The sequence below is a fragment of the Ceratosolen solmsi genome, unplaced genomic scaffold (genome assembly GCF_000503995.2).
Source record: "Ceratosolen solmsi marchali unplaced genomic scaffold, CerSol_1.0 scaffold10, whole genome shotgun sequence".
Classification (NCBI taxonomy): domain Eukaryota; kingdom Metazoa; phylum Arthropoda; class Insecta; order Hymenoptera; family Agaonidae; genus Ceratosolen; species Ceratosolen solmsi.
Window position 1 is genome coordinate 1,510,730 of NW_011948412.1, and position 17,461 is coordinate 1,528,190.

The window sequence follows — 17,461 nt, forward strand, 5'->3', positions numbered from 1 at the left end:
TGGATGTATTAGTACATTTTTGTACTAAAAATTGACATGTTTTGTTTTCAAGAGTTAAGTTGATAAATAAATCTCAAAAGGCTGATATTTTCTAAAAAAAATAGTCAAATTCATTATTTTTAAACGCTAGATAATTGGAGAACTGTATTAATATGTGAAAAGTAATCTTTTAATTTAATAATATAAGAAGTTGGAATTTAAAATATTATTTTATCTTACAATTGAAGTATAAATTATCCTAGCTGAAATTTATGTATTGTGTAACGAAATTGAACTTCGGTTTCAATTATAATAATATAGCTTACCATTTGAGATCGACGTAGAACGCTAAAACATGAAAAGGGCTTATATTGCAATTTAGATTGTGTCTGCGCATTATTTCCTTATCTATAGTCGCGAGACACATTCTCTTGATTTTGTAATCACGTTTCATCCATTGTTAGCCTAAATAATTGAATTATTTGTTATGCTTTTTATGTCTGTGTTATAATTTTGTCAGAATCTTGAAGATTATATTTAGTAACAGGAATCATTCAATAGATGAACAAAATATATTCACCTATAATACACTATTGTATAGTAGCAGAGAAATTTATTATTCCAAAATAAACTTTAAAATTTGAATATTATACATTATGAATGAAAAAATTAAATAATATTCTTTAGTATTTTTTAAAATAAGTCAAGTTATTTAAATTGATATAATTTCGTTAGTTGTTATCAAATATAAATAATGTAAGATGAAAGAATTTCAGCTTTGTTTCATTTTTTCATAAAATTATATCTAAAAATATACAAACTCCTTTATAAATATTTTATAATAATTATAAAAAAAAAATGAGATTCACATCAATTTATAATAAATAAAAATTTTCTAAGGCCTCGTATTGTGTATTTGCATAGATAGTACAATATTAAAAACTGTAATCAGTACACTAAATTTTATATTATTATTATTAATAAGATTATATATAACAAAAAGTTCATGCATATTTCATTTTTAGTGTATTATGAACAAAAAGAGATTTAATATTATCACAATAGTGTTCGTGTTGCTATGTATATGTATACATAGAACATTGTTTTGCAATTTACAGAATCTTTATAAACACAAAAACTTACACAAATTACAAAATAAAATAGTATTAGAAAAATATAATACTAAATATAATTATAAAATATATTTTTTTATTTAATTAGTTGAATATATAGAAATAATAATGAAATATATCATTTATTTATCTACATTAAACTGATTTAATATCCTTTACTGAACTACTTACCTAGTTCAAATTAGCTATTCGTGGATAATTTATGTAAATACAATAAATTAAATATAATATTCAGTATATTTTTACATTATTATTATACTATTATTATACTATATAGTTGGGATATTATTTGTCTAAATTTATTATTTATATATTTAATTGTGTCTTTGTAGAATGGAGTGGAAGAGGCGTGTTGGAAGGCAGTCGAGAAACGTCAGATTGACGGAGATGAGCTATTAGTAAGTATTAATTATTTATTACCTATATTTGCATTATACAATCAGTATTTGTTTTGATAATTCAACCCGATAATAATATTATTGATTATAAATAGGTAAAATTTTATATGGCCTTGAATTCTATATGACATTACCAATTAATCTAATTGTATCCGAAGAAATCCTTTGTTAGTGAATAAATCTGCATTAAATAAAATTGATAAAATATTTGTTATTTGTCACTATATCTATTATTCAGTATTATAAAGGTAAAGTTAAACTAGATAAAAATTTCAATGTAAATGAAAAACACTACAAACTGTCATGTGACTTCATTAATTCTTAACTCAAACTACAGAACATTAATTTAAAATAAAATGATTAAAAGTAAAATAATAATCTGCTATGACTGAACATTATACATACTACAGCAATCTGCTGAAAAGTGTTATAATGAATTAAATTGCACCTACATACATATTGGCAAACAACATTCGTATCATATGTTATTTCGTATTTTTTGTCATGTAGACGCGCTTGTTCGCTCATTTCCCTCACGCTTCATTAAAATATTCGTACAGACATCCTATCTTATGCATACTGTCCTTCTACATAGGCCTTTACTGAGTAATTTGCTTTAATTGTAGCACTTGACGGAGGGTAAGCTGACGTTATGGAAGAGCGATCTCACGAGGCCATTGATATGGTAAGGCGATTCATATTTTTTATGTAAGTGCACATACAGGCATAATGTTTATTAATTTGCTCAAAGATACTGTATGCTATAATATTCTATTTACCTGTATTTAATTAGGGCTAAAACTTTTCTTATTTTCGAGATTTATGCAGATGTATCCTTAATATAATGAGTAATGTGATATTTTTGTATTTTTTACGCAATATTTTAACTAATAATAATTACAAGGTTTTCTAGATGAATTATCCGATTGTTTCTTTTAATTTGCTAATAAATCAATTTGCCGTATATACTAATATGCCCGTTTTTCGAATAACCTGACAGTTGATTTTTAAAAGCTTACCTATAATTTATATTCCAATAAACAAATAATTTAATGTTTTAAAAAAAGTACTTTTCTAATTATACTTACAAAATTATATTCTATAGATGATAGGTATCAGGATTTTTTTTTAAATTGACGCCCAAAAATTAAGTGTACAGCAATTTAACGGGAATTTTAAACTCAGAAAGTACACATTGTTAGAATTCTAGTAACATAACGAGTTTGTTGAACATTATTATTTTTATTTGGATGGCATTATAATGTAAAGAAAAGAAAACATTTTGTGTAATTATTAGGAGTCTGTGGACATTCGTTGAGGAATTGAAAAAATATCCCGAAAACTATGTCGAGGACAAGCAATTACAATCACAACCCATTCAACAGTTGGATGCGGAAGCGCTGAGCGATACCAGCTCTTGGGATACGGATTTCGAAGATAATGTGGATGATCATAACGATGATTGCGGTATGACAAGAGTAAGAGAAGTTACGGAAGTAAATCCTGACTTCCGGAGCAGTTTGAAGCTTTTTCAAGAAAATGACAGGATCATGATGGAAACTCATGCGAGGGGAGCATCTTACTCGTCAGTATTCGTTTTCTTTTATGTATTTTACTTATATAATATAGTATAATGTAATATAATGTAATATAATAAGAATTGATAAGTTGCTATAAGTCAAGAAATTATGAAGACATTAATTATCTAGGTATTGGAATGATTCTTCAGTAATTTACTAAATTAATTTTAATATTTATTGTTCATCTTATGTTAATAGGATCAATCTAAATGAAAAGAGTAATGCAACGCCAGCCTTGGAATGTACCTATGCGAATTACAATATGTCTATTGAACAAGAAAGCACGTATGCAAATGTTGGTTATGCGAATACAACATCGAGGAATTCATCAAAATTTCATCCGACGAATGAGATCGACAGCATTAGCATTGAACAGAAAAGTCTTGCGGAAAAGCTCAAAGAGCAACTAATGCTCATTGGTGCTAAACCAGCTATAGTACCTAAGCCCGAGGCTCTCTGTAAAAGGACTAAGGACGAGCTAAGCTTACGCAGGAGCGAACCAAGAACCTCGTTCCTTCATAAAAGTGTCAAGTCTAAAATTAACGGAACGAGAGATATTGAAAGTAAGATTACTTATTCACCTCATGCTGCTCTAAGAAGTATTTCTTGTGAAAACGAAAATTTCAAGTGGGTTTGAGAATTTATTGAATTTTATTGATTGTTTATTATTGATATTTCAATTAAACCTTTATTGAGAATTTAGAACTTGAACATATATGCATATAATATATTGTTTGAATTTTAATTAATAACAATATTTTTATAAATAAAGCATATTTTAAATTTAAATCTTTAAATGCATCGATAAGCGAAACTTTAATTAGTCGGAAAGAAAGTTAAGTATCGCGCTAATATAAATATACACACAAAAGAAATTTAATATCAAGTATGCTAATTAATCAAATTCATTGACCAATAAAATTCATATATACAAATAATACAATAATAAGAAAAAAAAAAGTAGTTTACCTGCACCAAATTTCCTTATTAATAATGGCAATCAAAATTACCAATGGCTTATGCAATTATAAGTTAAATTAAATATTTAAAGGAGCATATCAAGGTTGACTGGCATTAACTACATTAATATGAGAATATTGTAAAATTACCATGATATGCCCATTACAATGATGGTTGAAATTTAATAAAGAATACTTAACTTTATAGAAATAAATACAAGAATTTTATGAATTATACATAATAATATTGAAATTGATTTTTTTTTTTTTTTTTTTTTTTTTTTTTTATAATTAACAAATTATATAGATCTAGAAATTCAAGTACAATTGTTGGTAATAAAAAACAAATTTTATAATATAGATAAGTAAATAGTTTTATCGACTTTTTAATATTTTATATTAATTGAAAATTACAACTTATAAATTCCTGAAATCGAAATTCACCATGTTAATGTAAAGCTAGCGTTGAATGTTTATTGAATAAAACACGCATCTTGTCACTTTGTTGAAAACACATAATGTAATGGAAGGAAAGAAAATATTATCTCATTATCGCCAGCAGTGGACAAATAATGGGCATTTAATTAAGGATCGAGTACGCTACCGAGTATGGGCGAGCAAAACCAAAGTGTCGGTGGCGAAACGATGCAGAATTTGCCAAAGCCACCGGCGATGATCCGCTGCTTCGACCTCGTGGCGAACCTTCCACGAGGTCCAGTCGACGAAAGCGAAGACGAAGAGGAATATGAGGCCTTTGATGAACAAATAGTAGAACAGCATAAACGCAACTCAATAATACACGCTGATAGTGGCCAGTCGCTATCCAGCGTTACCCAAAACTCATTAGAAAGTGTTTATCATCCACCGACTTGTGTCAGCCACGATGAAGAGGTTTACGAAATTTATGAGTCCATCACGGAGTCGGTAAGCTTTTGTTTTAGCTGTATTCCAAAAGCCGTCATACTTGTTGGATAGGATGACTATTATTTTTTAAAGATTTTGCTTTCATGTTTTAATTGGGAAATGGAAGGTTAAAATTTTTTTATAGCTAATTAAAAAAAAATGGATGTTCATAATAAATTCTAGAAATGCATTTTTCATTGTTTCATTTTTCAAATTGCACTTTACAAATATTTTTACTTTCATGTTTTAGCCCGAAGAAAATGGACATGATTTTAAAAATGGAACTAATATAAAAATTATGACGAATCCACCACCCCTACCTACAAAACCGCCTCCAAATATTATGACACTACACAATCATTTAAATAAAACAGACACAAAAAATGGTTTGTACATTACATTAATTATAACAATAATTTTGATGAATTATAAAAATTTCGGCAGTCAAACGTTCATTTAGTATGAGAAATATAATAATGCAAAATTTAATAAAAACTTTAACAGTCTAAATCTGCGTTATCCATATTATTTACATAGGTATTTATGAAGGCCATTTTTAATAAAACCATTTTAAATAAAATATTCCAAAATGTTTTATAAAAATGTTTATTGACATTTTTTTTTATTGTTACGAGATGTCTATGAATATTTCTCTTGTTTTATATTAAAAAAAATGTTAATTCCTATAAATTGTAATAATTCATAAATGAGAACGCGACACTGCATATAATATGATAATGGGAGAATAGGAACGTAACAGAAATAAGTGAAAACTACACTTAAGAACATGTGTATCACAAATGGTGCATCACTGTACGCCCAAATCTATATATAATTCGATAGATGTTTGGATTCAGTCTTGACACTACGGTCGCATTGACAGTATCGTTGCAGTGCCAAATCGCGATTCTTACCTTCTTACATTAAAAAAAAAAAAAAAAAAAAAAAAGCAATTTTGGTCGAGTATGATTTACAATCGAAATAAAAAATGTGAATTTTTCGAAAATCAGCTTCAAAGTATGAATGAAAACATTTTAATTTGAATAAGAATATTATAGAGTATTTTAATGTCTAAAAAGATTTTGGTATTAATAATTTTTATAATAAGTATTTACTATTTTTTAATGTTTAATCTTCATAATTGTATCTAATTATAATTACATGAAGTGCGAGTGAATTATCTAGACAATAGAAATTATTAATTTATTTCGTATAACTTTCATAATTTAATATATATTCTTTAATATCATTTAAAAATCAAACTTTACTAAACGAATTCTTTCAAATACTTATATATTGACAAAATGTAAAATAACAATTAAAATATGAGTTCTAAAAGAACATGGAGTTCTTACATTAAAATTTCACGTGAAATAAATTTATTGTACAGTTTCGATAACTTGTAGTTTGTAATAGTTGTAGTTTTCAAGTTTTGTCGAATTTTTTATATTCTGAAAAATTTATTTTGTATGCTAACTAAAATGTTTAAGCTATCAATGTGTAAATAAATAAATTTATAAATTTCTATCTTTGTGACGAATAAGTAATTGGTTTACTAATATAATATATTGTAATTTCCATGTCGTGTAAATATTCATACAGTTTGTGTGAACAAATTTAGTATTTACCCTCCTACTAGTTTGTCGATTTCAAACTAAGGATTCAAAGAAAATTTATTTATTTCTCTAATGCATCAATATCCGTATATATCAATCTGATAAATTCTAGTTCAAATTTTTTCGATAAAATTAAGTCTTATTTCACACGGCGTTGTTTATTATCTTTTATATAAATTAAATATAATGTAATAATTTATTATAAAATATGGTATATATTTTTAGGAATTTTAGTTTTACTAAGTCACATTAAAATTTACAATCCGAAAAAATAAATTATTTATCAATTCTTAAAGATTCGCGTCATTTTAACAATTGATTAAATTAAAACAAAGCTTCTTCAATGTTAGGTTCAAGCAAACTTTATTTCGTTTATATTAATGTTAATGTTTAAATAATAAAACGGGCGAGATAATACGAATAAATCTCATCGTAGTGCTCTCTAAAAGTATTCAAAAATCAGGATGCTGCTCAACCCCATGCCGAGTAAGACCAACGCGACGTCGCTCTTTTCCTCGGCGTCGTCTCCGACAACGCGCCAGTTCACGTCAACAGTTCTAAGTGTTCTACTCGTCTGATTACATAGTGCTTGAAATAGTTCGTCTGCGACGGAATCGGTAGGGACATTCGTTGGGCTGTGCGCGAGGATGGCGAGTCTGATCGGCGAGAGCAAACGGCCGCTCGTGCGCCGCCAAACGACCCTCACCCAGGAGACCCTCACTCAGGCGCGGCTCAATCTTGCCAGTTTGTTTGCTTTAATAGTGATTAGTTTTACTGCACCCTGGATTCTTGTTCATTTAAATTGTTCTGTTTCGTTTAGAATATCACCAAATTCGATAATGCGAGTGGTCCCGATATCTTTTACTTTGTGACTGTCGTCTATGTAATTTCTTTCAAATTGCAAAACGCGTACTTTTTGTACATTTTTAACGAACGCTAGCAATTATATTTATAATTGTATCTAAATTAAATGTACATCCAAATTTTCAAGAAAAAACTCATTATAATTATCGTGGCTTATTTACTGTATTTTAAGCTCAGAATCAAAATTTTTTAATAATCAATGCATAATAGAAAAATAGTTCAATTTTATATAAAAGACATAAACTCGATTTTTACATAATAGATAAAAATATATAAGAAAAAGTCTGTTTTACAGATAAAAAGTTTTATTATCATGAGATAAAAGGCACTAAGGAGTTGTTTTAATGAGATGTGTATGAATTCGAATTAATTGAATAAAGAAGAGAAATCGATCGCTTAGGTAGATTAGAAATTTTTATAAAATTGAAGTAATAGTATCTGCTTTCATTTTTAATTTATTAAAAAAAATTTCACTTGAGAATTTTGATTTGCGGATATAGAAAATAAACTTTTTCAATAATTTCTAGTACATTACGATTCATGAAACAGTCATTACTCAAATGCTTCCAAGCATTGAAATCTTAATATATAGCTTTTAATATAATGATATCTATTCAATTATAATGTTTACTCGAATTGGGTTTTTTTGTTTACAATAATAATATCACATTAGACTATAACTATATAATCTATACATTTTTATAACTATATTAATCTTTAAAGATATAAGGAAAATTTAAACTCGAAACTTATTTAATATTTAATATGAATTATTATACGTAGACTTTAACATCAATAAATTAAAAATCCATAGGTTGGTCAATTTTAAAGAACGAAAAAATTGCCTCGTGGAATATTTAACGAAATAACGATAGAAATAGATAATGATGAAGCCAATAGCTCCATCTACTAATTGTTCGCTAATCTTACAGTATATATGCAACTGCATTATATAATAATATGTTTACACGGGATTGCAATAATATTTGTTCTCTTTTAGCGATTATATGATTAGTTGACACATGCTTGTCTCACTTTTATTAAAACAGCCTATGCTTTCGAAAGAAATTTTTAAAAGCCAAGTCCAAGGGCAAGAGTGAACAGCGTGAGTCAATTTGATTACAGAAAGATCGCTGGAAAAGAAGTCGGCAACGCTACCATCACACTCCGCAAGCAAAAGCTCGTTGAGTAATGCCGCGAGGCCACTGCCACCACCCCCCGACAAGCAATCCTACTACGAGAGACCTTGGTTTCATAATTTGACCAGGGAGCAGGCCAATCTCCTTATAGAAGAGCGTGAGTAGCTGAAATAATAGGGGTACAAATAATTTAAGTACCTCGCTGTATTGCCGTTGATATAAAATGTCTTTAATTTTATTGTATAGACTTCTATCGATTAATACAATAATCACTTCTAATCTGCCTGAAGTTTACGTTTACGTTATGAATCGGCCAACCCTTAAATTAAAATACAATTTTAATGTTATTAAGCGATGTTACCGTACACACACTTTTACCTTAGTGTACGATGTTTCATCAAAACCATTTACTTTATCGTAACGAAAAGATTTAAATTATGATAAATTGAACACTTTACTGAACCATCAGAGGAGACAATATTAAAGCATACAAATTTTGTATATTTTAATTATATTTAAAATTACAACTTTTTGCTATAAATTCAAAAAAAAAAATTTCATATCGAATTTATTTTTATTTGATTTAAAAATAATACAATTAATACAATAATTGATTAAATTTAATACAATATACTATCGAACGAAAGTTTTTGTTGCCTACTCCGTAAACAAAAGAAATAAATAAATAAAAATAAAAAATAAGATAAAATAAAATTCTAATTTTCTTATTTTTACATAAAAGAATTTATTATCTACATTATGCAATTATCTTTAAATTATATTGACTTATATTTCAATCAATATTATGACTAACAATATTTTATAAACACGATAATATTTAAAATTGACATTTTTCCAAATTGATTAAAAATGCCTGTTTCTCATCTATATGATATTAAAAAACAAATTAATAAATAAGCAGTGAAATGTTTATTTCCTTTATATTTAATTGTAGTCAAACGATTTGAATCAGACGTAAGGATTCATTATTATTAAAAAAATTGTTCATAACAACGTTTTAAAGATTTAATTACATATCTTTTAATTATTTGCAGAATGTACTTATGGTAATTCATCGGACGGATATTTTCTAATGAGGCCATCAACTTCAAATCCTAATAATCCATTGACATTGGTATTGTGGTGCAAAGACAGAGTTTATAATGTTCCTGTTCGAAGAAGGCCCGACAACAGGTAATTTTTTGACATTTTCCGATACTAGACATCGGTATTGCATATTTTTTTATAAATTATATTATTTATTTATGTGCGTATTTATATATTCGATTAATAATTCATATAAGATTTATTAGATGGAAGACAAGTCAACATTTTGTTGGTCAATAATCGAAATAAAGAAAAAAAGCATGTGAAAGTAAATTACATTTCTCAATTTATTTATAATAATGTACATAGTAAACTCATTAAATATTTGTTTTTAGATATGCATTAGGATCGTCCAAGCCTAACGAACAATCGTTTGCAAGCATTGATGAGATTATACCCTTTTACAAGAGAGAGAATTTAGTTCTATATACTGGTGGAGTTCAAACGGGAAGCACAAAATTATCCGACACGCCATTGAAATGAGAATAAATTGTTTGTAAAGCATTTACCGATAAATACTTAAATGTTAAAATATTTTTTATATTGCACTTTTGTACTTTTGACACGAACAGATGTTGATTATTATTTAGTTAAATGTGAATTCGAATGTCAGAATTCATCTTTTAATTTTGAAGTAATCCTATAATGTTAATTATTGTAATTACACTTATAACGTTTTATAATTACTAAGTAATTTTTCAAATGTTATTTTAAATATTACACAACATAAACAAAGTTTATGAAATAATAATATTCTGCATAAATTATTTTAAAAATAAATAATCAATAATTAATGAAACATGCAAGAACAAACAAATTTTAAATATATTTAAATTTTAAATTTGAATTGTTAAGCAGAATCTTTCAGACGTTCATTATATGATTTTTATCATAAAATGTTTAAAACTTTATACCATCAACATACATTACAGTCAATATTTTGAGAGCATTATAACTTATTGTTAATTATGGCTTGCAAAATAGTTAGTTATTTATCCATTTTTAAATTGAATGTCTAAAAGTATATACTTTTCATGTATCAATATATTTTATTTTCTTTATACAGTAAAATAGTATGGCATATTTGTTAATTAATTATACAACTAAAATCATCTATTATTTAGAAAGAAGTCATCACTAATGTACACTAAATGGTTGATAAAAGTGATACAAAATCTATTAAATGAAGGAATATTGTGATTAAAAAAAAGTGTACTGTCATATTTGCAAACAAAAAAAAACAAATAAAAAATTTAAACACAAATTATTTTATTTGTACATTTTATTGATATTTGTATTGATTAACATTATGTATATATTGAATAAAATAAAATAAGCAAATTTAATTAAATGTTTTATAATAAGTTATGGTTTTATATATCTTTATTTATGAAAAATAGTATAAAAATAGTATCAAGATTAAAATTATTTAAGATAAAATGTTTATTAACTTACCTTTCTGGCAAGTAAAGAAATTTGAAGAAAGATTACTGGTACATAAAATGTATATGTATAATTCTTTCTATTATTTCTAATAAAATTTTAAAAATTAATTTTATCACATTGTTTTTTTTATATATATGTTTTATTTATAGACATTTAAATTATTTAAAATTTTACAATATTACAAAAATATAAGACTGTACAAATGATTTTTTTCTAATTAGTGGATATTTTTGTATAAATCTATAATAAACTATATTTACTATCTAATTTAATCATTATACACTGCATGATACTAATTAATGATTCAATTGTGCAACTCAAACATATTCCAAAAATGTATTTATACATATAAATAAAAAAAAAATTATATTTAAAAGGAAAACCTAAGTTCTTTTAATTTAAAATGATTACAATATTTAAGACTTAATGTTATTCAAACTGCTTCGAGCATAACAGCTATTCCTTGACCGCCACCAATACAAGCTGATCCAATTCCAAATTTTCTAGCATTCCTTCTTCTATAATTATAAATAATTCAATTAAAAATACAGAAAAAAAAAACAATAAAAATGAACATTAAATTATAGAATCTTTAATTATTATAATTATCACAGATATTTTAAGATAAATCAATGACAAAGTTGTGTCTTAATTTATCTTAAAAAACTTTACTTAAATAAAATTTAATGTAATATTCGACCTCAATTCGTGAACAATAAGAGAAGTAATTCGAGATCCAGAAGCTCCAAGAGGATGCCCAATAGCAATAGCTCCACCATTTACATTTAATTTATTAAGATCCAAATTTAAATCTTTAACACATGCAAGTGTTTGTGCTGCAAAAGCTTCATTAATCTAGAATAAAAACAGTACAATATAAATCTGAGCTTAAGGATGATTTTGAAATATCGTATATTAATTTAATGACTTACCTCAACCAGTTCTATATCATCTAATGTTTTCCCTGTAGCTTTAAGTAAATTTTTAATTGCAGGAGATGGTCCAATTCCCATGATACTTGGGTCCACACCAACAGTACTATAACCTACCAAACGTGCCAATGGCTTGAGCCCATGAGTTTTGACAGCTCCTTCACTAGCTAAAATTAGTGCCGCAGCACCATCACTAACACCCTATATAAAAACAAAAATTAATTTATAAAGATAAGATTTATCATATAAATACATAAATATATTACATATTTTTCCTAATATTTTTCTAACTCCATTAAAAAATTTTGTATTTTTGTTTTGTATTAAAAAATAATTATTTATTTGTAAATTAATTAAATGATCATGTTTTAATATCTTACAGATGCTGATCCTGCAGTCACCAGACCATCTTTCTTAAAAATGGAAGGTAACTTTGACAGATCATTAAGTTTTGCTTGAGGTCTAGGATGTTCATCAACTTCAATAGATACTTCTTGTTTTCTTGTTTTTATAGGCACAGGTACTATTTCAGATTTGAAATAATTACCCTCATTAGCTAAAATGTTTATAAATATAAATAATGTCACTTAAATAATATTTACTTATATATTATTTTTAAATGAAAAATTAAATAAGAAACCAACCAGCTTTCCACAGAAGGTGACTTCTTAAAGAAAAATTATCCACTTCTTCTCTAGTAACTTTAAACTGTGCTCCAAGTTTTTCAGCAGTCATACCCATTGGTAAACCACAATATGTATCAAATAATCCCTGCCAAAGTGAGTCTTCAAATTCATATTTTTGACCCAAAGCGGTTCCAAAACGAATACCTCGTACAACAAAAGGCATTTGACTCATATTTTCAGCACCACCAACTAATACAATATTTGCTTCTCCAGTTAAAATACTCTATAATATGATTTAATCATTCATTAATAAAACATAAACTTGTATAATATATTTTTTATAATATTATAATATAAATAATTTGAATACATTTAATATAAATAATGATATATACTTAAAATCGTATTTAATAAAATATAATTTATTTTATAGACTTACAAAATTGAATTAAATTTTATTTATTAAATAAAAAACATTAAATTTTAATAGTTTATCAATAAGAATTGAATTTATGAAATTATTTGTAAGCTTTCTACCTGAGCACCGCTAACAACAGACTGAAAACCAGAACCACACAATCGATTAACTGCAAAAGCTGGTTTTTCAACAGGTATTCCGCATTTCAATGATACGTGTCTTGGCATAAGTGCACCATCAGATGATGAACTCTTCAAATATACCAAAATTAAGTAATTAAATGGTTTAAGAAATTAATAAAAAAAATTAAGACTGTAAATATGAATTAATGAATTCATAACATTCAACTACACATGAATAATTCTATAATATATAATTTTATATAGCTATTAGTATCGATATACTTACAGATGCAACATTTCCAAATATTACATTATCAATTTGCTCAGGCTGTACATTAGCAGTTTTTAATGCTTCTTTGGATACAATAACAGATAAGTCTGTTATATTTTTCTGCATAAAGACACCACCCATTTTTCCAAATGGTGTACGTTTTGCACCAATAATGAAAATTCCTCCAAATATTAATAGTTAATTAAAGAAGTTATAGTATTATTTTGTTATTTATAATAATTAAATAAATAACATTAAAGTATTTGTATTAATAATTATATTAAATATATATTTCATAAAGCTTGAATCTGTGTTATATTTAAATCGATAAATGTAAAAGATACAAGAAATATTAAAGTTTATTATTTAAAAATTATAAAAAAAACTCAAGGTGAATTAAAAACAATTTTACTTATAAGAAAAATATATTGTCAAAAATGTTTTAAGGTTTAAATTTATCAATAAAGCCATGAATTAAATGAATATTATAAATCAAATATTTATTAAATTTTAATAAAATTCCTGTAAAATAAACTTGCGATAAATTTTCAATATTCTTGAAATTACATCTACTTAAATACTATATAACTGACAAATTTCATTTTGTAATACCTTTAGTAACAGCACTCATTTTTACGAAATGTCGTATTTTTATTTCAAAATATTATGTAAATTTATATATAAATATATATCTGTAAATTCTATATAAAATTTATTAATTTATATTAATATCAATAGCCAACAAAACTATTCGATCGAATGTCAGTAAGCACTGTATGTATACAAGTCATAACGGCACTTGCTAACTTTAAAAGCAACAAGTCAGCATTACTGTGCCAACTCATGCGTGCACACATGCATATATGTACATACACGCGCGCGCCAGCCTGTGTTGAACTATAATTCTATTTTCCTTAAATCGGCTTTTTTAACTTTTTAAATTTTCAACTGAAGATTATATTCATTTCATTTAGATTAAATAAAATTACTGAACATTTATTTATATATTTGTATTAATAATTACTAAGCTATTTATTTAAAAATTATTCTAATTAGCAATTGATACATAAATTTTATATAAATAAAAACAAATATTTATTAAACTAGTCATAAGTCGTATTCAAACTATATTCAAAATAATTTCTATTTTAACTTTTCATATTGCGTTATAATTTATCTTATTTACATAAACGTTCAAGGAAATATTTATTTATACATTCCAAAGTGCCAACGTTAAAACCATTATCACATAATTAAATTGAAACACTAAATAACAATGAATAAATGCTAATATTTTTTGTAAATAATATAATTAATCTAACGAATAAATATTAATTTGCATATTTTTAAATTAAATTATATATACAAATAATTATATTATTTATTCAATCAATTTTAAATGTGGAATAACATCTATTAATCATACGAGTTATTTTTAATATTAAAATTAAAAAAATTAATTAATGACCTTAGTTATTGACTGTTCAAACTACTTAAACAATAGTAATATGTAAAAAGTAACAATATATGAAACTTATATGTAAAGCTGAACATTTAAGTCAGAATAAATAGACAAACTATTTACATTTTATTTTTTATAATTATTATGTTTATATTCTATTTAAAAGGAAAATTTTTAGCTAAAATCAATGAAGTATAGCGTTCAATAAAATAATATATATATCAAGATTAAAATTTAATTTTCGATCGTTAAATAATTATTCCTCCGCTCCGTCACCGCCAACTAATCAGGCTACCAACCGTCAAAAAGTCAGTGAATACAAATTACTTCAAAATAAAGGCAGTCAATTCATTAAAATTTAATTAATAATAGATAATTATTATTTTGATGAAATCATTTCATATATATTCTTTGTTTGTAATACTTGTGTTTCCTCAATTAAAAATAATCATTAAATTGGTGTTGTCATTGATTATGATTATTATTTTTATCTATTCTTCATTGAACATACATTTTGAAATCGAAACCATACTAACTTATCTATTTTTTTATTTATGAAAAATTAAATAATGTCTTTGTTTCTTGCTATTTGTACAGCTTAAGAAATTTATAATTTTATTAAACTTTTTTTCTTTAAATATTTCACTAATTTACAATCTTTTATAAAATAATAGTTTACTACGTTTTTCTGTTACAGAAATAATTAACGACGAATTCATTTTAAATGAAACTAAAAAAATAATTAAGATAATGTGAATTACGGTCCGTCAATGTATAATGAGAAATGTGTTATAATTGTAATCAATATATATATTTATTTCCTTATAACTGAGAAGTTCACTTCATTGTTTGCTATCTGTAAATGTATATATATATTTATTATATTAATTTATTATTATATAATTAATATATTATAATTAATATATTATATAAAATTAATATATATATATATATATATATATATATATATATATATATATATATAATAAATATTGCATATTAATTAGTCATTAATTATATATCGTAAATTATTTTAAAATATTTATTCCAATCAGTATTATTATATTGTCTTAATTTTTTATTCGGTTTAAATAATATCACTTTACCCTTTTTTATGTACTTTTTTTTATCTTTCCTTTATATAATCGTTTGTTTGGATTTATCTGTAAAAGGATGTCATTCTTCCGAATTTCACCGGATCCTCTAAACTGAAGGTAACAATGATAAAATTAGCATAATTATAATACAATGTTTATATTCAATCGTTCACTATATTGATATAATTAGTTTATAATTATGAGTAATTTATAGAGCAAAATATTATTCCCTACTTTTTTACAAAATAATTTATATTTAAAAACTAACATTGACTTTATAGCTTAATAATAAATAAAATTTTAATGAATTTATAGATTAACATAGTTTAAATAAAATGAATAAAAGAAATTAATATGCAAAGCATTTTTATAGAATTTTAGATGATTTATGTAGCGTACAAGGCCCAATTTTAAATAAAATATTTAGTCTTAAATACTAGATATACAAGATAAAAGTAAAATGGTAAGGTTTATACACAGTATGTATAAAGGTAAATTAGTAACAATAAAGACAAAATTAGTAGTATTATTTTATTAAATATATTCCACTGAATCATTTAATTATAATATAATTTAATCTTAACAGAGGTTTACACATTAAATATTTAAACAAATTCTTATTTTTAAATCTTCTGTAAATAAAATTGAATAATGATTATCATTAAATGGATCGTTAAATAATAATATAAGACAATTAAAATATTTATCATCTACAATGATTGTTGAGGTCGCGTCAATTGTATGCTCATTTTATGAAAATCACTAACAGCATTACTAAATATAAAAAATAAAAATTGATTCTAAAATTTTTGCATTGTCTTTTTATTCATTTACAAATTATAATTATTAATTGGAAAAGTAACTATAAATATATGAATACACGAAAAACACTTCTTGAAAATCTTAATCGATTATATAAGATCTGTTTTAAGTTTAAAAGGTTCGTTTTATTAATACATGAAAATTCTACTTTCTTTATACACTAATAATTCAAGAATTTTTTAAAAATTGAACTATATATTTTCATAGTTGATGACAGAAAACGCTTTATTCGTGTACATTTAATTTTCTTGCATACTCCCTTGCCTGTAAATAACAATGAGATACTGATTAATAACTTCAAAATTTATTATATTAATAGTGTATTTTGTATTGTGTACTTACACCTGTCAACAACTCGCACATTTCATTAGCTGGTTTATTAAAAAAAAAATGAAATAGTATCATACGCTTTTTGGCAGGAGTTATAGCATTATCTACAGCCGACCATTCCAAATCACAATTTAAACTCTGAAAGCCATGAAACAAAAAATTAAAAATTAAGTTATAATTGTAATAAAGATTAATAAATAATAGTTCACTTTTTTTTATATTTATCGTAAAATGAAGAATAATTTAAACATAAAAAT

At 24.9% G+C, this 17,461-nt stretch overlaps 2 protein-coding genes across 2 annotated transcripts in view; one reads left to right on the top strand and one right to left on the bottom strand.

Annotated features, from left to right (window-relative positions):
* LOC105363369 (uncharacterized) overlaps positions 1 to 10,303 on the top strand; it is a 13,135-nt gene extending 2,832 nt beyond the window's left edge. The window contains exons 2-10 of the mRNA XM_011501073.1: positions 1,445 to 1,510; positions 2,137 to 2,195; positions 2,808 to 3,095; positions 3,289 to 3,653; positions 4,639 to 4,973; positions 5,203 to 5,338; positions 8,558 to 8,728; positions 9,627 to 9,765; positions 10,014 to 10,303. Of these exons, the coding sequence (XP_011499375.1) occupies positions 1,445 to 1,510; positions 2,137 to 2,195; positions 2,808 to 3,095; positions 3,289 to 3,653; positions 4,639 to 4,973; positions 5,203 to 5,338; positions 8,558 to 8,728; positions 9,627 to 9,765; positions 10,014 to 10,161 (1,707 nt within the window). The 3' untranslated portion in view covers positions 10,162 to 10,303. The remainder of the gene's footprint in view (positions 1 to 1,444; positions 1,511 to 2,136; positions 2,196 to 2,807; positions 3,096 to 3,288; positions 3,654 to 4,638; positions 4,974 to 5,202; positions 5,339 to 8,557; positions 8,729 to 9,626; positions 9,766 to 10,013) is intronic.
* Positions 10,304 to 11,486: 1,183 nt separating this feature from the next.
* yip2 (yippee interacting protein 2) lies at positions 11,487 to 14,212 on the bottom strand. The gene is made up of 8 exons (XM_011501195.1): positions 14,106 to 14,212; positions 13,509 to 13,675; positions 13,220 to 13,351; positions 12,701 to 12,965; positions 12,437 to 12,612; positions 12,057 to 12,257; positions 11,825 to 11,979; positions 11,487 to 11,642 (listed from the first exon to the last, which is right to left on the bottom strand). The coding sequence occupies exons 1-8, from the start codon at positions 14,122 to 14,124 to the stop codon at positions 11,558 to 11,560; spliced, it is 1,200 nt and encodes a 399-aa protein (XP_011499497.1). The 5' UTR covers positions 14,125 to 14,212; the 3' UTR covers positions 11,487 to 11,557.
* Between the last annotated feature and the right edge of the window lie 3,249 nt (positions 14,213 to 17,461).